The sequence below is a fragment of the Pyrgilauda ruficollis genome, unplaced genomic scaffold (genome assembly GCF_017590135.1).
Source record: "Pyrgilauda ruficollis isolate IOZ18807 unplaced genomic scaffold, ASM1759013v1 scaffold79, whole genome shotgun sequence".
In the NCBI taxonomy this organism is placed as follows: domain Eukaryota; kingdom Metazoa; phylum Chordata; class Aves; order Passeriformes; family Passeridae; genus Pyrgilauda; species Pyrgilauda ruficollis.
Genome location: NW_024529821.1, coordinates 2,457,176 through 2,479,630, shown reverse-complemented (window position 1 = coordinate 2,479,630; position 22,455 = coordinate 2,457,176). Strand labels below are relative to the sequence as shown.

At 40.6% G+C, this 22,455-nt stretch overlaps 1 protein-coding gene across 23 annotated transcripts in view; it reads left to right on the top strand.

Annotated features, from left to right (window-relative positions):
• The window catches only part of PER2 (period circadian regulator 2), a 48,165-nt gene that overhangs the window by 2,881 nt on the left and 22,829 nt on the right, over positions 1 to 22,455 (top strand). The window contains exons 1-9 of one of the 23 annotated variants that reach the window (XM_041486825.1): positions 69 to 83; positions 6,596 to 6,652; positions 7,519 to 7,582; positions 9,550 to 9,711; positions 16,435 to 16,842; positions 17,158 to 17,226; positions 19,663 to 19,817; positions 20,334 to 20,455; positions 21,973 to 22,174. In XM_041486825.1, coding sequence (XP_041342759.1) covers positions 9,611 to 9,711; positions 16,435 to 16,842; positions 17,158 to 17,226; positions 19,663 to 19,817; positions 20,334 to 20,455; positions 21,973 to 22,174 — 1,057 coding nt within the window. In that variant the 5' untranslated portion in view covers positions 69 to 83; positions 6,596 to 6,652; positions 7,519 to 7,582; positions 9,550 to 9,610. Of the gene's footprint in view, positions 1 to 68; positions 84 to 140; positions 225 to 392; positions 561 to 956; positions 1,026 to 4,637; positions 4,904 to 6,595; positions 6,653 to 7,518; positions 9,712 to 16,354; positions 16,843 to 17,157; positions 17,227 to 19,662; positions 19,818 to 20,333; positions 20,456 to 21,972; positions 22,175 to 22,455 lie in introns of those variants that run through there. The other 22 variants (XM_041486819.1, XM_041486823.1, XM_041486831.1 and 19 more) reach the window with 22 other exon arrangements.

Sequence of the window (22,455 nt, the reverse complement as noted above, 5' to 3'; positions counted from 1 at the left end):
CGGGCGCGCGGCGGCCGGTCACGTTTCTGCCCGTATGAAGCCGGAGCCGGGACGCGCCGGGTCGGCGGGACGCGCCGCGCGCGGTGAGTGGGGGCCTGCCGGGCGCGCTCCCCGCGGCCTGAAGGGGCTGGGGGACCCGTGCGGGCGCGCGGCGGCCGGTCACGTTTCTGCCCGTATGAAGCCGGAGCCGGGACGCGCCGGGTCGGCGGGACGCGCCGCGCGCGGTGAGTGGGGGCCTGCCGGGCGCGCTCCCCGCGGCCTGAAGGGGCTGGGGGACCCGTGGGGAGCGGCGGGAGGGGGCGGCGAGCGGCGGCCGCGGGGGGCACAGGGGCTCTCCCGCCTCCCCCGCCCGCCGGGCCGAGGTTACATAACCCTCGCGCCGGGGCTCTGCCGTTGCCGGGACGATGCGCTCGCGGGTCGCTCCTGTGCCGCGGGGTCCGTCCCGCTGCCGGCCCCGGCCCGCCGGGGAGGGGGCGTGTGGGGCTCCCTCAGAAGGGCGGCTGTGACACGCCCCCCCCCCGCTCCCCGTGAAACCGCAGCGAGGGAAGCGGCGGCCGGCTGTGAGTCGCTCCCCGGGGCGGGGTGCGGGGCTGAGTGCGGCACGGCCCCCGCCCGCCTTGGACGAGGAGAGCGTTCGGGAGTGGGGGCACAGACACCCCCAGCGGGGCCGGGACGGCAGCTGGGCTCTCCGAGGGACGGCCGCCTGCGGCCGGGCAGGGGCGCAGAGGGGGCGGCGATGGCCCTGGCCCGGAGCGGCGGAGGAGGCGGCGGCGGGGCCGGACCCGGTTCCCCGGCGGGGCTCCGCTCTACCGGCCGCGGGCTGCGGCCACGTCTGTGCCAGGGGGTGCGGAGCGGGCGGGCAGGGAGCGGGGGGAACCGGCCGAGAGCACGCGTGTCCCGGGGCGCTGAGCGGCACCGCGGGGGGACCGAGCTGGGTCCCACCGGCCGGGCGGGCTGCTCCACGGCAGGAGCTGTGTGGCAATGAGTAACAGAATCTCAGCGCCGCTGAGATGTGTGAGCTACAGGTAGAGTAGGCAACAGGTGATGTCCATTTGCTTTTTGTGTTGCCTATAGTTGTAAGGACAGTCTGTTCCTTGAGACGGTGTGGTTGTGCTGCTGTTCGCATTAGGTGCATAGTATTACATACATGATTACAAAACGCTTTATGTAAGTACAGTTTCATGCAAATAGGGTGAGCAGCATGGTAACAGTCAAGCTGACGCTTTACATTTGACTTTTCACAATAGGGTAAGCATTTTCATAAAGGGACAGCATTTCTCTGTGTACCACAGGAGCTTAAAAAGGCCTCCAAGGAGGTCTCAGGTACTTAGAAACTACAGTGCTTCGCAAGTGTATTCCAGTGAAAACGTAGCTTGGCTGAGACAGTGCGTTGATTCAGATCAAAGAAACAGATTCGTTAAGTATGGAAAAGACCTCTGGGATCCTTAAGTCCAACTGTTTCATCCGTATGTCCAATCTAAAACTACCCTCTTGCAGTTTCAAACCACTGCCTTTCATCCTATCACCACATGCCCTGATAAGAAGTCTTTCTCCATCTTCCTTGTAACCTCTCATCTTTCTTTTCCAAATGCAAGACTTTGAGATTTATTATCTTGGACATCTGAGATTGAATAACTATCATGAGTAAAGGGAAAGAAGTGGGAATTCTCTAATGATTCTAGTGGTAAGAGTATCTGTCAAGTCAGAAGTGAAAACCTGATTAGTATGGTGAGAAAACCTTCCAAGTTGCCAGTATTGTTTCAGCCACAGTGTGATTGGTGTTAGGGAGAGTGCCCACATTGTTGCACTATAACATCAAGTTCCTTCTTGCTTATGCTTGCAAGTGTTTGAGTGCTTTTATGATCTTTCTGTTTTCCCTTTGTCTTTGAAACTTGCATTATTTCTGCAGAGTGAGGAAGTTTCACTGAAGGACTGGACTGTGTCCTTGCTCCATACAAAGCTAGATGTTAGTCTTGTGATGACGACACTGTTCTGAGGTGTGGAGTCCTGATTCTGGACTGTGGAGGTTGCTCACCTCACTGGTAGCACATAGAGGAAAAGAGATGGCCTTTGGCCTGGAGTAGAAGAAAAGAAGTCTACCAAACTTTCAGGTTTTGGTGAGGTTTTGGACATTTCAAGTGTGTATTTCAAGGCAGAAGGAAGGTATTGTAGTTGGGTGTCATAAATGTCAAACACTGCAGTGTGTCATAAATGTCTTTCACCACAGTGAAAGAGGATGGTCTGTCCCGTGAAGAAGTGGTTTGGCTTGATGTAGTTCAGAAGGCAAAGGAATGGAAAGCAGGTTTTTGCCTTTTGTGCACTCCTTCAGATTTGACAAGTTTTTTTGTTTCATTTGTAATTCAAAGACTGCATGCTTTTGCTGGAATTTTTATTTGTCCATTGGTGGGACTTGTTATAGATTCCCTATATATGTTTTAGCAAACAAATTCTGTCAGTGAAAATCCAAGTAATTTTTACTTTTACAGTTTGCTGTTACTCATTTTGAATTTCCACAGAGAGGCATTAAAGAGGTAGCATATTCTTGGCATAATACCTTCTCTGCTTTTTCTTCCTCTAGTCATGAGATTAAAGTATGTAACAACACAGTTTACTTGATAAACTTACTTGAGCCTCTCCCTGAACAATACGCTCTTTACAGTAATAAGCTTTTCTAGTAAACTGAGATGTTGATGGAGTTTAGTCTCAAAGTATGAGGACAGAATGAAGTGGGGAAAGTGATTGGCAGTAGAGTTCTGGATGTTTCTTCTACTTCAGCCGTTTATTATGACCAGGAAGTGTTTGGCTTAGATACAGACTGATAAACAGTTTTCTTTTTCCTGGGTTCATACCACACCCTTATTTCTCTAACATCTTTACAGTATTAGAATATTCTTTACTGCATTAAAAAAAAATCTTTTACTGCATTAAAAAAAAAAATCACCCCTCAAAGAATAAGGAAATGAGCAAGTTACCATGGGATGAGGTATATTTGTTGTGGTTTAAAAGCAAGAAGATTAGTGGTAGCCAGTAGAACAAGTAAATTATCACTAGTCTAGATCAACTGTAGTGTTTTCCATAGGGTTGCTATGGTTGGCCTGTGTTAAAAGGAACGTCATGTTCTTAGCAAGGCCTTGTGTAATAGCTGGCATGAGTGTCCTGTAGACACTGTATTATAACATTACCACATCATAATTACCAGATAATCAGGTGTTTCTGAAAAGGAATTTTTGTCTCCAGTTTTGATTGCATGGCCTAGAATTCCTCTATAAGGATGGTGGATTATTGGAATGTTAAACTGGATTGTCTTACTGCATTCCACATTCAGTTACATCCCTATAGTGCAAGTTTTAAAGTGCTTAAATATTCATTATGTTAACTTTGCTGTTCAGTGCTTGACAAGCTAAGGAGTCAATTAACACCCGTATTATTTTTTGTGATGTTGTTGTATTACTCTAAAGGGCTTTTACTTATTCTTTTGGTTATGGATGAAGTTGGATGCAGAAAGTGCTGGTATTGGAAGTAATGCTGCTGCTATTTTGTGTCCTGTGTAAAAAGGGTCTGTCTGCTTTCCTGCTTGAACTGGTGCCTTAAATTTAACCCCTGCTGTGGGGTGAGACTGGAATATTGTTGGTTGCTGGCAAAGAAGGTCTTTTTTAAGTAGAACTGACTTTTTTAAAAGTAGAACCAAAGCTACATTGCCTTTGCTTGCAGAACTCTGCCTTCTGACACTTGGAGCTTTGTTTGTGAGGGGATGAGGGTGTTTCTTCTTAGACTTCTTTCTGTGACGTATGTTTAAAGGACATGGGAAAAGAGAAGGTAGCAATCAAAACCGCAGTTCGGAGGGTGATGGTTTTGCTATCTCTTGCTGGAATTTCTTGCGGCCCCAGGCTGCTTTTGTGTGGCGGAGAAGACCAGAATGAAAGGGTGGGATGATCCGAGTGTCTGTAGCGAGTGGCGATCTCTGCAGTGGCTGTGGGCGCGTTCTGCGGCGCTGCCGGCAGCCAGCCCTGTGTAGTAGGCAGGCAGCGAGCACATGGGACCCCGCATGCCTGGGTGTCCATGCCGGGATCGGCTGCTCTGCTAAGTGGCTTAGCACATCCCCGGGCACGCTCCTGCAGCCTGCTCGTACTCCGCCTGCCAGCGCTGCCGGGACACGGGCAGGCTCTGGGCCTCTGCTCTGTGGCTCTGGGGCTACCTACCAGGGTGGATGGGTCTCTGTCTGAATGGCTGCACCAGTGCGGAATCCTCTTTCTTGGCCCTCTGTCCCTCGTGAGGAGTTACCAAGGGACAGCAGTCATTCACTGAGCTTCTTGTGAGCTGCCCAGGCAGTGCTTCTGAAGTGCACGTTTCTCCTGCTTATCCGCATATGAAAGGGGGGTTAGGAGAATTTGTGTGTATGAAAGCTTTTGTGAAGTCAAGAATTTTTTGTACGGATGTTCTCAGCTGCTGGTGATCTGCTGTTGAAGTAGAGTGTAGTAGTCCTGGAGGAGCCTTATGAGTTCTCTGGTGTTTTTTGGTAGTCCAATTTAGGCAACTTTGCTCGTAGAACACAATCAGAAGTGACGTTAAATTTACCTTCCTCAACATATATAAACATGGAATATCATTTTAATTCTTCTTTAATTTTCTCCCAATAGGAAGGAAAATTTTATTGAGGATGCTGAAGGGGTAGTGACTCAACATGCTGTTTACATGAGTGGACTGAAATACACAGAAAGCATTTCTTGGGGCAGGAGGATGAGGAGATTCTACAGATGGTGTGAGCAGGCTGCAGAAGTTCAGTACAAGCAGTACTGGTGTTGATCCTGACAGGATTTGGTGCTGGGAAAGAAACTTCATCTGCATGCCAAAATGTCTGGGAAAGACTTTAGTTTTGCTTCCACCTGTTTTTGAGCATACCATGGTAATTCTTAACACTTGATTTTCCTTATAGGTAGAATAGAGATGGACAGAGATTTCTTTGTATAGATGGCTTTTTTTTAAAGTAGAACTGACTTTTAAAAAGTAGAACCAAAGCTACATGGCCTTTCTAATCTTCTGTCCTGAAACAGAGGCAATTCACTGTTAAATAACAGCTGCAATTTATTGTAATTGAAGCTTAGGGAGACAAGATGAAGTGGTGAGGATGTCTAGTACTTGTCTTTTTTCTTGGTTTCACTTCCTAGCCTCCTTATTCCTTGCAGCTTTTGTATCTTAGTACAGTTTTTGTGCTTGACCCTATTACATGTTCTTTTATGTTTCTGCTTAGTTTCTTTAATTGTACAAAGATCTTCCGTGTATAAAAGCACTTACTTGATTTCAGTTACATCTCTGCCATGGTTCTCCTGTGACTTGAGCTCTTATTTCAGTACAAATACATCCAACTCCTAGGACAGGTACATGGTGTTTGTTAGCTTGCTGCACTTTTTGGAGTGGATTATTGATGCGATGGGGACAAGAATTTATTTGGCACAGCATCTTCCAGAAGGGGACTTTGATTCTGGCTGAAATTTTGAACAGGCTGTGAACCACAGCAATGTCTGAAGAGCAGCATTAACCTGGAACTACAGTAAATGTGGTGAAAGTATGTCCTTTTTCTTAAAGGAGTAGTAGATATGCTACTGCTTAATGGGGATGTCAACAAATACTAAAGGTGATGTATGGTATTGAGATACTTTTAAATCTAGTTTCACCTATAATAAAGGTGAAATACATGGCTGCATGGGGGAAAATCATATTTTTTCTATCTTTTGTGTGACAACACTTGGCAACCTCAAATGTATAATTTTTTCTTATTTTTTTCAAAAGGAGAATTGACATGCAAATTTAGAGTTCTGATTATTGATGTTGTGCTTAATTGTAGCTCCAGTTCCACTTCGGAAGACAATGACATTTTCTGGTTACAAAGAAAATAAGGTGTTTTTTAAAATTCGCTCTGCATACAAATAATGTTGCATACCTTTAAGAAGGCACCTTTTGTTAAGACTGGAAGCTGGAAAAAAGAATGTCTAGAAATCAGCATGGAGCATGTGAAGGAGATGGTGTTTAGTGTCTTTAGAAGATGTCTCAGCCCATGCTGCTTTTTTTTTTTAATAGCAAATACCCAACATGTTGGCAATTGAACTTGGCTCTGGGCCAAGTCTCTTATTCAAGGTGAAAGAACAAATTTGAGAGACAGTTTCTATTTGTTCTCAGGGATGATCTGTTCAAATTCACTATGGAGTTTTGAGCACAGGTGGGAGGTTTAACAGCACAAGGAATACCTACCTGAAAGGGTAAAATGAGCTTTATTTCTGGTCTGGCAGAAATGAGAATTTGGGGTGGTTTCTTACATTTATAAAGGGAACAGACTTCAGTGGGTAATTATTCTGGGCTTTGCTCAAGGAATCAATTTAGAAGTTAGGTTACAATAATAAATACTTTTATCAGTAAAATTTGGTGTCATTTCCTCTCATCTTGTATTTGTAGTCTTTATAATTGTTCTTCACCTGTGGAAGACATATCTTGCATGGTTTGACTTCTATTGCATTATGAAATGGATTTGATTTATCCTTTATAATAAATTTTTACCTTGCTTACAAAACCTGATATTTTTTTCTTTTTTTTTTTTTAATAGGAATATATTGATGACACTTTGAGATTTGGAAAGACCATGATTAATACATTCATTGAGGTGAGTGTTTTATGCTGCACCCATAAAAGTGATTTGTGATATCAGTTGTCTCTTAATGACTCTGAATCTGGGGGGGTGGAAGGTGTCTCTGTGATTTTGTTACTGCTCTTTTGTGTACTTCCTTTGAAATGTAGTGTCAGAATGCCAAAAATAGGGATCTTCAGGGCTTTACATTTCCAAAGACCTGTTGCACAAATCATGAAGTACATGGAAATGCTGTGTCTTCTCTAAATCTTTATGAAACTGGAATTTAGTGCAGCGTCAGCATCAAGTGCTGCATCTGCAGTGTTTGCTGTGTAGGTGTTTATTGATAGCTTCCATTTTTTGGATTGCTCTTGCAGGTGGTAAGGAACTTTGAATTATGAGGAAAATTTTGGGGTCCAGAAAACCAAGTACCTACTGTTACTTAGATAATCAGGATGATAGCTCAGGAAGAAAAGGGAAAATATTATGCTCCTAAACTTAAATTTAAAAAAGCAAATTATAGCTTCCAACAGTATTTTTTGGTCAGTCGTGCTCTGCTTTAAAAATAAAGTTGATTGCTATTGGAGCAAAAAAGGGAAACATAATTAAAGAAGTTTGGTGGAGGAATGTAATCTGTGATGTGAAGAAAATTTATAATGTGCTTTCATTAAATGTGATCTGATGGTGCCATAGTACTGGCCCTAGACAGGAAACACAGCTGATCTGGATAGCACTGTAATATTGCAATACAGATGGAATTGTAACTGAGATTTTGGGGATTAACACTACAATGTCTGTTTAGTCTAAATAATTGAGAAAAAACCCCAAACAGTCCTTTTTTTCTATGGCTGGAAAATGTGATCTGAATAGGTTCTAACAGCTGACTCTTCTCAATGCTGCAGGTGTGACTTCAGTTCTCTGCAGAAAGTGAACCTGGTTCAGTTTGGTTTGCCTCCCGTATCACAGGTGTGTTCCTACAGCAGGGTTTTCACTCCTTTATAGTATTTGAAGTCTTCTGTGCTTAGAATAGAGATATGTCAGTATGGAAGAAAATGAGGAAATGTCACAAGTTCTGTGTTCTTTGGGAGCTGAACAAATTAGACTTCCTTCTGTGGAAAACACTTTAGTGGAGATGCTATCTGTAGATGAACTCTTGTAGTGTTTTGGGACTTGGGCATACTCAATCACCTGTGCATTTCCTCTGAAAAATAAAAGAAAACAGGTAAAATTGGCTGCCTCTAATTCTGTTCAGATTGTTTAAATACAAGCCATTCAAACCAGGCATTTTGTTTCAGATAAAAATCCTGTTGGTGTAGATTTGTCTAACTTGCCATTAAATTGTAAAAAGGCTTATCATGATAATTTTTAGTAGTTTACAAGGACTATTCTTTCTTAATGTTTTAATGTCTTCTTAAATGTGTTAAATACATGAAACCAATATGATGCACAATTAAAATGGTACATGCTGCCACTGTGAGTATATCTTCAAACTTAGACTTTTGAAAACCTTTTTAACTTTTTTTAATTGAAATTTTACAGGGAATCGAGTTAGTGTAAAGGAATTGCAAGAGCTGTCTTTAAACAAAGATTTAACTGGTGCTGAAAGACATTCCAGAAATGACCAGAAATACCATTTCCAATGTTCAGGCTAAAAACTGTGAAATCTGCAAGCAGTTCTGGCTACGGCAATTTCTAATGCTTCTTGTGGCCAGAGATAAAGCCTATAATTTAAATCCTGTATTATCAGTTTATGATAAAAACAGAAGCAAAACATTTAAAGAACCAGTGCATACGATTTATATCATGAGTATTTTAGAACTTGTACTGGCTTCATGTCATGCAGGACGGAATGTTGTGAATAAATTCTTCCTTTAGTCTGGCCAACACAAGTGTACTTTCAACAGTTGGTAGGCGTGCAGCATGTTAAATTAAGGCATGTTAGCATGGGCTGCCTTCCAGAGTGGTTAGCTTGGGATTTGAACACTGTTCCAAACATTTCTTCTGCGTATTCAGATGAAGCACTTAGAATGATGTAACTGTCTGCCACACAAATGTTGGTCTTCTGAACTTCTGATTTTTATTCTACCATTTATTTGTGCCACACAGCAGTGGCGTGCACCAACAGACTTAGTTTCCTAGATTTCCTAGAAGAACTTTCAGTTATTTTGTTTTTCATCAAAATTCCCAGCATCTCTCTTGAGAAACTTTTTTTAGGAAGAATAATAATGTTAATAGGCTTTGTTAGTACAGACTTCTGACCATAAAGAAACACTTTTTTACTGTGAGAGGGAGTGAGCACTGGAACAGATTGCCCAGAGAGACCATGGAATATCCATTTTTGAAGATAGCCAAAAGTCATCTCTTGGTGGTCCTGAGCAGCCTGCTCCAAGGTGACTCTGCCTGAGCAGGGAGTTGGACAAGGTTCCTCCAGAAGGCTCTTTTGATCTCAATCATTATGTGAACTGAAATTTTATAACTGCCTGGTAAAATCTTTAATGCTCTTACCAATCCCACTGGGACAGAGAGACATAAAATTATATTGCAACCAAAACTTGATGAGCACTTGGAGCTCCTGCTGACCACATCAGGCATTTGGCTCTGTGCCCTTTTGGGAGGCCAGCCCTGTGCTCCCAGTGGCTGTGTCAACCCATGCAGACTGTACACAGTGTGGTACCACTCTGATTGTGAATCCTAAGGGTTATTTTGTCTAGTGCAAAACATGTTATTAGTTTAAAACTCTTTAAGACCTTATTTCAGAGCAAAAGTGTTTAAAATGCAAATTTGTGTCTTCTTCCTCTGCTGTATGACAGTTTCATGTTTAACCACCATTTATCTGCATAGGAGTGACATAGCTGTGAGCATCTCTCTGGTATCTGTTTGAAGAGGACACTGTTGGGGGGCCCAGGTATTTCTTTTATATTTTATAGTTATAGAGGTGTCCGGACTCTGTAATGGTCAAAGATTTCCAGTAGAAGAGGATGAGACAAGAATTAAATGCATGTGGGAGACTCTGGACCTAGGCACTTCATGCTTTTGATGCTAGCTGGGAGGGAGCTTGATAAACACTTATTGCCACCTTTTCGTAGAAAAAACAGGTAAGAAACATAATTATTATGATTCATAGTAGAATCTGCTAGTAGAAAGATGCTTCCCCTTCTGCTCCTCTAGAGCTTATGCAGAAAATATATTGTTCTATGTTGTTATCTTTAAACTGGGGTTTCAGTTATATATATGTACTCATTCAGAATAATATTTTGGATATAAATGGGGAGTTACCTTATTTGAACCTAAAACATTTTTTAGCCTTAAATCATAGCTATTCCTAAATTCAGGTTTGAGTTTTTTTCAGTGAGGAAACAATCTGGTTGGAAGCATCTTCACTGTGGAGGCCAGGGCCCTGATCTGATGCTGACTTTTTCCTGTGTAGCTGCTGCTATAAATTCAGGGTGGCACTCAGATGGTTCTGGAACAAGGCTGTGTCTTGATCAGTTCCCTTTGTAAAGTGGCAGCTGAAAGCAGTGGTTAATGAAGATGACCCTTATAATGAAAATAAGAGTCTTGTGTTCAAGATTTTCTTGAGCTGAAAGGCAAATCCTGATCAAAAAGTTGCAAAATGAATATTGTGAAATTCAAATTTTATGGGAGCCTTTGTGGTCTACCAGATGTTGGTAATTTTATTGACACTGCCATCTCATTGCTTCTTTAGAAAAAGAGCAAAACTTGTTCATGATTACTTGGAGTGAGTTAAGTAATCTAGTAAAAAAGTTCCCTTTCTTTTTTTTACTAAAAAGATCTTGCAAGAAATTATTGAGCATCTTTGTTATTGTTTCCTATAATCTGAGAATATTGACATCTTTTCTTTCCCCCCTTCCTAGAAAAGTCCTAGTGAAGGTATTCTGTTAGTTGTTCTTGCCAGGAAAACACGAAGCTCTCAGTGTTGAAGTTGCATAGTTGAACAAGTCACTTCTTAGATTATTGCTTGTTTTCCAACATTTTCTCTTAATGTTTTTCACTACCAAGCATTTAATTATTGTCTAATTGCACAGAGAGAATGCATTCATTGTAGATGTTAATTTTCAATCATATCTAGAGTTGCATGATCTGACTAAACCCTTGCTAGTTATTTGTCATCTAAATAAGAAAACTTTTATCATTTTGCAAAGCAAAAATCCAGAAGACATTTGGAAGTCCTTCTTGTTGACAAGATCTTCAATAAAATTTAATCCTGACCATTAGGAATGTCTCCCACAGGTTCTAGTACAGTTAAGAGTACCTGAATATTTACATGTCTATAGGCATAAAATGTAGTGTGGCTCTTGCTTTTTTGGAAATATTGGGAGCATTGGTAAGTTGCTAGTAGTTGCGAATTTAGACTCAAATCATGAGATGTTTGCCTCTTACTTGGTTCTTTAATTGGATCATTTTGTCTCTGGATTGTTCGTTTCTCATCCTTTATCTGCCAGTACTAAACGTGATAATTTTTGTGTGAAAAGAAATCTGGAAAAATCTGTTCTCTGAATATAATCAGATCTCTGCTGAAACAAGATGTTTGGGTTTAAAGTTACTGTTTCAGAAGAAATCTGCCTCCTTGGTGTTCTACAATCCTTCTTAAGGGTGTTTTTCAAAAACAAGCTCAATTACTTCTTTCAGCATTTGTCCATACATGTTTTGGGGTGGTTTTTTGGTGGTGTTCAAGTTCAGGCTGTTTCCTTTGTCTTACTGCAGAATAAAGGAGCAACTGTAGGTAATGAATAACCAGAAGACCTTTGCTGCATATCTAACCTGGCAAATCAATGCCTGCGTTTGTCCTTAGTGCTCAGTGGAATTATGGTGCCTTTCACACTGCATCAGGGTCTTAGGGAGCTCTAGTCTTTGCCAGAGGCAATAGAATGGGTTTTTGTGAGGCAGTTGCTGTAAAATCAAGCTTAGCTGGTGCCAGTTAATTTTTTTTAAAAGTTTTTATTTATAGAGTCAAAATATACATGCTTTAAAGTTTAGAAGATAGAGCAAAAAATAAAGAAAAACCTGGCTTCTTTCAATGTGAAACCTAAAAGAGCTCTTTGTGTTTCCATGTTGAGATGCTTACTGAACTTGGTATGGGATGTAATTACCTTCCTCAAACTGGTAACAAGAGAGAACCTCAAACCGGGAAAACATGCAAGCTTTTGCCTTCCAGTGTTGTTTGGTTAGTGATTGGGCATTTATTCAAGCATATGAGTGGGATGAATGTGTGCAATTTATTATGTCATTTTCCCTGAGATTGGTTTGAAAGATAATGAATCTCTCTGTGCTGTCTGACCGTCTGTGCTCCTGAAGTGTTCGCGCAGTGCTGGTGTCTGCATGCAGATGTTCCACTTAAAGCTCTTTCTCTGCTCAGAGCGAAGTCTGGCCAGCTGCATCACTTCTTATCTAAATTGCAGAGTATGGTGGAGGGTTATTGCCAGCCTGAGCTTTTTTCACAGTTACTCCTATCTCTTCTAAGAAAATGGCTCCAGAGTTAGGGCAGATATTAACATCACATTATAAATTAAAAAAGCACCAAGATTCCCCCAAAGAGGTAAAGTCTTGTTTTAGAAAGGCTTCCCTTTCTTCAGAAGCTCTTGCAAGTTTATCATAATATTTTTCTTCTTCCTTCCTCTTTACTCTTCCTGTATTCCTTACTCTGGTATGTGCCTCTGGCACTGAGGCTTTTGAGAATTTGAAACTGAAGAAATTTTGTGCAAGACTGACATTAATCTTCCAGTCTTGCCTAAGAAAACCATTCCAGCTCAAGCTGAGCCAGTTCTTTTTGAAAGAGACCTTTAAAGATAACAACCTTGTGTTTTCTGTTTTCTCCATTACTCAAATACTCTTTTTTTTCCTGGTTTGATTGTCTTTAGCGACTACAATTTGGATCACATAATGTAGTTATTAGGTGTGGACAAAGCTGCAGAAGTTCTGGCATGTTGTAGTTAGAACCAGAAGTAACACAACTGAATTGCTTCTTGACACACGTTTCTGCCAGGTATCAAGAGGAAAAAAATCGCCTAGTATCTCCTGAGGGTTGGTATCCATTTCTTCTCTGTTGGTGACTCTCTTAATTTGTACTCATTGCTTAAAATAAAAATGCTTTTCAAAACCCTAAAACCTTGACTGTCATTGAATCAATGAACTCTTGTTTCAGGAGTTACAGGAAATTCCTCAAAAGTTATTGGATAGCATACAGATGTATTTATTTATTTTGGGAAGAATTCTTTCCCACCTAAGGAAACACTGCTGAAGTTTCCTACAAATACCTGGCAGAAGCTAGCCTGGGTGTCATGGAAAGAAGGGAGGAGATGAGACAATAGATGATATTTGGAGGTGGAAAAATTACTCACCAGTGGTTTAACAACTCAGAATTTCAAACCGTAAGACTCTACGTGCTAGCTATGGCACATTTTCATTGCCTCTTAGGCTTCCAAAGATTGCAGAAAATACTTTGGGAAAATAATTTTCCTAGGAAAGGTTGTGTCAAAAAAGTATTTGTGAACAGTTCTCATGGCTGGAAATACTACAGCACATGTAATCCTCTCTGGCATCAGAATTCAGGAGAAGAGGTTTCTTGTGCCTAAAAACTCAAACACAAAATACACACGTCAGAGTAGGAAAGCTGTGGCACAACCATTGTTCTTCCTATAAATAGCACAATTTTACTAATACTGCATTACTGCTATATTGGGCTAATTGCCTTCAGAGAATTTAGGGCTATTCTGAGAGTCTGTCTTTGGTAGTTCATGCTTATAAACCTATCAATAGTGATTTACATAGTTTTCTTTATAGGAGTAAATATAGCAGCCCAAAGTTAGTTTTTTTTTTAGTTTTATATTTTATGAGAGGTCTTTTCTCCTATCTCTAAAGAAAACATATGATTTTGTAACAGATAGTGGTGCTTTGATTGTGGCAGTATTTTTTCTTACGTATCTAAAGCTCTTTATAAGTAGCATTTTGTCAGGAAAACAGGAAGAAACTCCAAAGTTGGGTACAGAATATAGGATGAGAAATTGTAGATCTTGCCTTACATTTGTACACCTCAGGCCTCCTTTAAGGTGATGCTGTGAGTGCCTTTTTTCTTAAAGCTTCATTTGAATGAATCATGATGGGGTTAATTACCTTAACTCTTGGAACTCTCCACAGAGCTTTACAACCTCGGTGTCCTCTGAGAAATAAGAGGATAAATGACCTGTGGGAAATGGTTTTTGAAAGTGGCTGCAGTTACTTCAGCAGACGTGCTCTGATTTACACAGCAGTGGGAAGAGCATCCCCTGGGTGCAAATGGATCAACACATTTATGTGGGAAATGAATTTGTAGAGAATTCTGCAAGATGGTCTTACAAATAAGACTAAATACTTTAGAGAAATAGAACTATGAATGATGCATTGTAGCAGGACTCATGAGAAGTGATTTTAGAGGTTTGGCTCTAAGGCATCTACAGCATGGTGTGACTAAAGCTGATACACTTATAGTGTATTGTAATTAGGAAATAGTTGATTTTGATTGTGATGGTATGAATTATAACACCAGTATTGTTTCACCCTTCACATGAGACTGAAAATGGAATAAAAGTGTTTAAAACCCCTCTCAGTTGCCCCATCTCTGGGTCAGAAAAGGGCTTAATCTGACCCATTTATAGAGCACTCCTCCCCTGTGCAGTACCGGGAGGTTTGTCCATGCAGGAGTTCCTGTGCCATGTTCCATGCTGGCTCTGGGGTGGTTTTGGTCCCTGTCACAGCCAGGCAGGCTGGCTGAGCTCAGCCTGTCCCTGCAGCCCTGGGCCCTGCTGGACAGCCCTGGGCACACACAGTGCCAGAGCCACAAAGCTGCACTCAGTGTCCCCGGGAGGGCAAGGGAAGTGTCAGCTCCTTCTGGCACAGAGATGAAATCAGAGATGAGCTATCTGACCCGGTTAATCATTGGCCACCAGAGAATGTGCCGTTGTGACATAACCCTACAGTTTCATCTCACAGTAAATACTCTTTTATCCCATGCTCTGGTTATGTAATTTTCAAGACAGAAGTGGTTAACCTTAGTCCAGGAAAAAACTGTCAGAACTGCTGAGGGGTAATTCAGTGCCTGGGTATAGTGTTCAATACAGCAGCATCACAGGAGGTCTGTTTTATCTGCATTAAAATACCTGAAGGGAATACCTGCAGAAGGAAAAAGTATATTTTACTCTACTGAAGGGCATTTTTTCTGTTATCACCCATAATAATATAATTCACTTGTGAATTATATACACCTATAAGTATTCACCCATAATTCACTTGTGAATGAACTTGTAAGGAAAGAAAATTATTTATATCTTTATACCATTACTGATAGCGTAAGTGTCCTTAAACTGTACTTTTAAATGAAAGCAGCTATCTTGCATATTATTTTGACCAAATGAGAAGCCAAGTAGTGTTTTCTGGAAAATTCAAAATAGATGTAAAATGCCTGGAAAAACATCAATTAGGAGGGTAAGAAAATAGCTGCCATGTGGTGTTGCTTTGAGGGGAGTTGAATCATGGTGTGTTTTAAATTACTGTTGTGAATGTTTTCCATTACAGTCTTTGCTTAAATACCTAAATATTTATTTATTTGTGTTTAAGACAAAACTGCTGCAGTTAATATTAACAAAACTTGGTTGTTAATTTCTTTTATTCACTGTTATTCCAGTCCAAGCTTTATTAGTTAATTGTAATCTTGAATATTTTAAAGGAATAAAGAGGAGGGAATATATGTGGTTGTCTTGTCTTGAAAACAACAGAGATTCTCAACAAAGAATCTTAGTTCATAGTTCTACACTGTTGTTGTCTATGAGTTGCTGAAATGGATGAGGATGTGAGTCAGATTAAATATGATCTTTTGAAAAGAGAAATAAAGTTGAAGTGCTCTCCGGTGCTTCTCTTTTGATGGTAGTTCAGTATGGTCTGCCCTTGATTCACCTTTGCATGCACTCTGATTTTTGAGCCTGGTGCATCAGAATTTGTTTTAAAAGCCAGGGATATGGTGGTTTTTTTTTGTTTTGTTTTTTTTTTTTTTTTTGTTTTAACCTTACTTTTCCAAGCAATTTTTATCATAACCCCCAAATTAGTGGTAATCAGTAGATAAAATTATTCTCAGGGTCATTAATGCCTCAGAATTTTTGGTGGTGGTGATTAGGTGTGTTTGTGTGTTTGTTCCTGCTGTATGTTCTGTCTGCTCACCTACATGGGTTCTGTATAAAGAAAGACATGAAGAGTACAGTAGTGTTCCTTCCCAGCTGATGTTCAAAAAAACAAACCCCAATATAAAACAGAAGACCAACCCAAATTACCTCCAAACCAAATAAGAAATGCTCTGATGTCGGAATAGTTTTTTCCTTTATCAAGGTAAACTGAATGGCAGTGGAATGGTTTCACTGATAATCATAATAGCTATTATCCAAATCTAGGCAGCAATACTGACAAGTATTAAGCAAGAAAGTAGAAAACAAGGGAATATGTGTACTTTTCAGGAGTTTTTCCATGTTTATTCAACTTACTTTCTTATGTGTGGGTTTTTACTAAGAAATAAATACCTTTTTCGTGATCAAACACTGAGATTTTCAATTTAACTGAAACATTTCACCATTCAAATGCTGAATATATTAACCATGCATGTCATTTTTTGCTTTCTTCAGTCAGTTCAAATTCCAGTTTGTCAGCAAGGCAAACAAGAAAATTGGTTTTTTTTTTCTTCCTTCCCTTCCTCCTCAGATTTGTGCATCTGTACTTCCAAACAGAGTTTACACAGAGGGAAAATTGAATATGGCTTGATTTGCTCTTGGTCTTGGCAGTGTTTCTGATGAGTGTCCCACGGACTCTGTCAAGTTCTGGGGGTTCTCCTCTGGCACTGAGGAGCAGAACCCTGAGCAGCAGCCTGGCATCAGTGGAAACCTTTCTCTGTCGTTCTCCTTAAAAGAGCAGCTCAAGATGAGTGACTATTCTGGACTTCCAAGTGACCACAGCCAGATGATTGCTGAAGACTCAGAAATTCAAGCAAAGCCTGAACACTCTCATGAAGTTCTTCAGGAAGATATTGAAATGAGCAGTGGCTCCAGTGGAAATGATTCCAGTGGAAATGACTCCAGTGGGAATGACACAAATGAAAACTATTCAAGTGGGCATGATTCTCATGGTCATGAATCTGATGAAAATGGGAAGGATTCAGCAATGCTCATGGAATCTTCAGATTGTCATAAAAGGTAGTAGCTATTCTTAAATACATTTCACTTTTATTTTTGCCCCTAAAGACTTTTTACATTTGAATCAATATTTCTGAATAATAACTAAGGCATAAAGCATTTTCACCAGGGAGCTGAGCGTGCTACTTAAGTTGTACCCTCATGTGGTGTAAATTATGTAGTGTAATTCTTAAAGGTCTCTGGTGTTGGTGTTTGCATTGCCAGCATAATTTGTGTCTTTCTTCTCATCATTGGGTGTTTAACTTGCCTTATTTATTTTCTTGTAAACCAACTTCTTGTAACCAACTTCTTTTTTTTTAATTTTCGTTATTCTAGTTCAAGCTCAAATGCGTTTAGTCTGATGATTGCAAACTCTGAACACAATCAGTCCAGCAGTGGATGCAGGTAAATTAATGAGCATATATTTTTCAGTAATATCCTAAATGCTGAAAACTAAATAATGTCATATTTTGGGTTTTTGTTTTGTTTTGCCTCAACCTGGATGACTACACAAGAAATCCTGTCTTTGATTTCTTCCTGTCCATAATCAGTAGCATCTCATATTAACCACTTGATTAAATTAGAGCTTTTTGTTGCTGTTCCATGCGAATTGTGTGGTAACCTTTGAAGTCATGTTACTTTGTTTTGATTTGGTAGCTTAACTCTGTAATTTTGGTTTTTTGTGGGTCCCTTTGAATATTGCTTTAGTTAAGGTGGGGTTTTGTAGCTCTGAATTTTTTTGCTCTTCAGAATTTAGTCTGAACCTGGTGGTGTGTTAACATCAGGATTCATCATTGATCTGGGTTATTCCTGGTGTCCAGCAGCTGTATCACCTGCCTCTCCTGTGTTCCATTTGCTGGGATTCAAGGCCCCAGGGTGTAAGGATAAATGATACACAAACCCCAGCTGCAGGAATGAATCCCTCTGTATGAACTCTGCTTTTGTCCCTGATAGCCTTGAAGAGCCTGGTAGCTTGAAGGCTCATATTTAGACACTTCAGAGTACCCTACTGGGGTTTGCATTCAGTATCCGTGCCAACCAACAGCTCTAGTTTAATATCTGTAGGTACCTTTCCAGTTTGCTGTCTACAAAAAGCAAAATGAAAAGCTCCTATCTTTATAAACTTGCTTATTCTGTCCTCTGCAAGTCACACCTTCCCTGTGGCTGCCTGCTGTGCCTGATGCTACTGCTCTCTAGAAAAACATTCTGGAGTTGTGTAACTTATTTTCCAAGAATGTCCATCTTCTGTATTTGCTGCTGCTGTTGGCTAATTTGGAAAGGTTTTTTTTTCTTGCAGAAGAATCTGACCACTCTCATGAAGCAGTACTCTGGCAGTACAAACCAGCAGTATGCTCAGTTATTTCATAATCTTCCCTCTCTCTCTTTTTCCCTACTGCCAGCATGAAGGGTTCTTCTATGAAACTGTTAACAAAGCCCTGTTTGATTGCAGCAGTCCAAGCTGTCAAGCCACATTGTACACGTGATTTTAATACACAGCATGAACATAATGTTTCCCAAGGGAGTCCTACAGTCTTTTGTTTGATCCCTTGCCATTATTTCTTAGTACAAAATGACCAGTGAGTAAATGAACGCTGCGTGTCTCACAGTGCATTGTGATGGAACCAAGAACAATGTGTATTCTCTAGTACAGCTTTGTCACTTTGCAAGCATTTTTGGTGAAATACACCCAACACCTGTCAGATCATTTATCTACCTTTTCAAGCTCTTAAAACTTCTCAGAAAAATGTTCACAAATCCTCTTGAAAATTACTTGGCAGCTGAAGCCGCTTTTCTGGCCGCTTCAGTCAGGCAGTGCAGTTGCCAGGACTATTGTTTCCACAGCAGTGCCAAGGGTAACTTCTTACAGATTATCAGCCATGACAATCAGGTGTTAAGAGAAGACCTTCCTTTGGAAGGGAGAAAATTTTCAGGAGGATTTAAGAGCAGCTCTATAATCCTCTTGATCATTGTGGAAGATCAGCTTTTAAAATCTCCAATATGAAAGGCAAGGCAAACTCCTTCCTACCAATCTGCCATCCATCTTTGCTACCCTCTCCCTCACTTCCCTCTCCTCCTTTTCTCTTCCTTTGTGACTGTATCAGCACCTCTCAATAATGGGGAGAGGTCCCAGGAACTGAAAAGGAAGGTGATAACTTTCTGATACTGGCAATGATAGTCTCTGTAGTTTGTCATTCTTCACTGAGACAGCTCTTCTGAGCATGCACCTGAGACCTGTGAATGCAGCTTCTGTCTCCAGCCTCCTCTGATTCTTTTTCTTACAAATTTAGTCAGAGTTTCCTCGTCTTATGTAGTGTGTTGACATGCTTAGGTGGGATACAGTATTCAAAGGATTTCTCCATTTGTTTTGTTAACTTGATGCTCTCCCACTGCCATTCCCTTTTCAGGGACCTTTCTTAAGAGAACCTGATTGAACAGGAGGTGAAGACTTGAATGGACCTCCTGCTTCTCTCCTTTGAAGTCTATGAGCATTTTTGAGTTTGATTTTGAAAGGGGCTAAAGAAAATACCACTAAAAAGGGAGGAGGGGGACTGTGGCAAAAAAAAAAAATTCTGTGGTGCTTGGGCATATGTACTATTGCACAGACAGAGTCCATTTTACAATTACATTCCAGGTGGTGGTAAATCTTTCATTTTAAATGGTCATGTAAGAATTTCTTTAAGTTCTGGAACGGATACTGAGTGAGTACTGGCAAAGTTAATGAGGCTAGTGATAGAAATTGATGTGGGTGACAAGTGCCAGAGTACGTTTGGGCTTCTCTGAGGATGATGTGTCACATCAAGCATTCAAGTGATGTTGTGTTTTTTGTTTTTCGTCTTACAGTAGTGAGCAGTCCACTAAAGCCAAAACACAAAAGGAATTGCTGAAAACACTGCAGGAGCTGAAAGCTCACCTTCCTTCTGAGAAGAGAGTCAAAGGAAAATCCAGTGTCCTAACGACGTTGAAATATGCCCTTAAAAGCATTAAACAAGTTAAAGGTAATGAAGTGTGATACTGCCTAGATAATGCCAACCTGGCTAAAGTGAAACTTTCAGAATAGGAGTTTAAATAAACATAGCTCTACAAAGAGAACTGTACTATGGCTGAAAACCTTCCTAACCAGATATTTTCATGTTGTTCCTATTTGTTGGCTTTGTTAACTTTTGTTCCTTTGGGAGTTGAAGCAGCTCTCTAGAGGATTGATGTTTTACTGCTGTTTGGTTGAGTTAGAAAATCGATTTGAAAACAATTTACAGTTTCATACTGTTTGAACTGTCAGACTACAATATATGACCATTCATATATGGGTAGATTAAGAGATGTACTTTTGTTTGAGTTACTGATGAGGAAGCTCTACCAGGGAAAATGATGTATTTGGAAGAGTGCCTAGATTTCCCAACTGCCAACTTCACAACTTGTGCATTTATGCCAAAAAATATTTTTGCCATTTACTCCTTCTGGGCTGGGTGTTTATTGATAATCCTGATTATAAATTGTTTGTTGTTCTCATGTAGCCAATGAGGAATATTACCAGTTGTTGATGATTAATGAATCCCAACCTGCTGGTCTCAATGTATCATCTTACACAGTGGAAGAAGTGGAGACTATAACCTCAGAATACATCGTGAAAAATGCGGTGAGTGTGGTGCCCTGAGTCTCAGAGTGTATTGAAAATGTTTCCTGGAACTGGAATTCTTAGCCATGCCTCCTTCTTATAAGGGAAGGGTTGGTAGCTAGGCCACGAAGCCTTTTGCCTTCCAGGGCATGTTGAGAACCTCTGAGCCTTTTTAGACTTTGCTAATGTGTTTCTGTTGTTAGGTGGGATATAAGTAGGCTTGAACTCAGTTATCTTCTGAATGGTACCTTGTGCCTGGAGGTGTTGGTGTGACACGTCTGTGTCCATGTGATGCAGAGCCCTGAGAGACACCATTAGGTTTCATTGCAATGCACTTGCAAAAGTTCGAGAGTTAACTTTTTCCAAATTTTGGTCGAGGCACATGGTGAATCACTTCAGCTTATTTGTATAACTAGGGGTTATTTGATGTTTCACCAGTTTTGTGTTAGTGTGACTGAAGAGTGACAAAAGTACTGGAATCACTGTGTCCTTTTCTGTGGGATTTGTCTGGTCTTTGCAACCAGTACAGGCTTTCTGTGGGGTCCAGTGGTGCTGTGTTCTCATAGAGACAAGAACAGCTAGGACCATCACTGGAGTTCTAGCACTGAAATGATAACCTGGCTTTTTAAATTATATTTATTTCCATATTACTAGTATTTTAGGAATAAGTTATGGAGTCTTCAAAAAATAATGGCATCTAAATGTATTAGACTACCTTCTACTATTTTGTTGAGCTGCAACCTCTGTTTGAATGTATGAAGTCTGAGCTCTCTAAAACAAGACCATGGTGGGGGATGTTCCATAGCTTGAAGTAGGTGGGTTTTGTTGAATCTGTGAATAGTAAAGGCTGCCCACAAGTTGAAATAAATGGAAAGTGTAGAGTACAACTGAGAAATTCAGCCAAATATCATAAACATTGTTCAATTAATGTGAATATCTGTTTGTGAAAGCAGTGTTCTGCTGGCAGCTCTTCAGTTCCTGTGCAGTGTTTGTGAATGCAGCACTAGAGGTTGTGACGCAGGGAGCTCCTCTGTGGCAGGAAGAGAAACAATACAAGTGTGTGGGACTTCTTCCCACCTGTGTACTCATTATTTTTTACCAAGTGGTTTAGAGCCCTTTTTTCACTTTTTGTGGATGGACCAGCTAACACAAACAGCCTTTCAAAAACCCCTGAATTTCATACATGTAAATCGTGTCTGTAACAAGCACAGGGAAAATGTGAAGTTATGTAGCTAGAAGGTCATTAATTCTTAATTTATAAATTCATTCTGCATCACAGAACTGTAGACCATGATATTTAGAGCTTGTAACCCAGTAAACAGTAGTGTATTATTCTTACTACATAATTGAAAAATATTCTGTGTCTACTTGATGAGCAGATTCATTGTGTTGAACAACATCTGTAATGCAATTAAATGTCCTTAATTCTCATTTTGAACTTACTAATGTTTTTATATCTTAAATGTTTTTCTCAGAAATATATGCTGCACTGAAGAATGTTTCAAACGGTCTAAATAATTTGAGATTTTTGTCTTTAGGATATGTTTGCTGTAGCTGTTTCTTTGATAACTGGGAAAATTTTATACATCTCTGATCAAGCTGCTTCTATTCTCCGCTGCAAGAGGGGCTATTTTAAAAATGCCAAATTTGTGGAGTTCTTGGCACCTCAGGATGTCAGTGTGTTTTATACTTCTACCACCCCATACAGATTACCATCATGGAACATTTGCAATAGAGCTGGTGAGTGGGCTCAACAGCAGATACTTCTCTGACCTTCTTGCAGTCATGTAAATGCAAATACTTGAACTGGTTTTGAATGTCCTTCCACCCTTCCCCATCACTTCTTGAGGGTGTAGCACAGGGGCATTATTAGAACACCTCTGAACAGCATGGGGTGTACAAATCTGTTCTATAAATCAGCAAGACTTGTCTCTTGGTTAAAAGTCCTCTCAATGTCATTATTTATCAGTTCTCATTCTCCTTTCAGTCAGATGATGAATGAAAACAAAGTAGGAATTCAT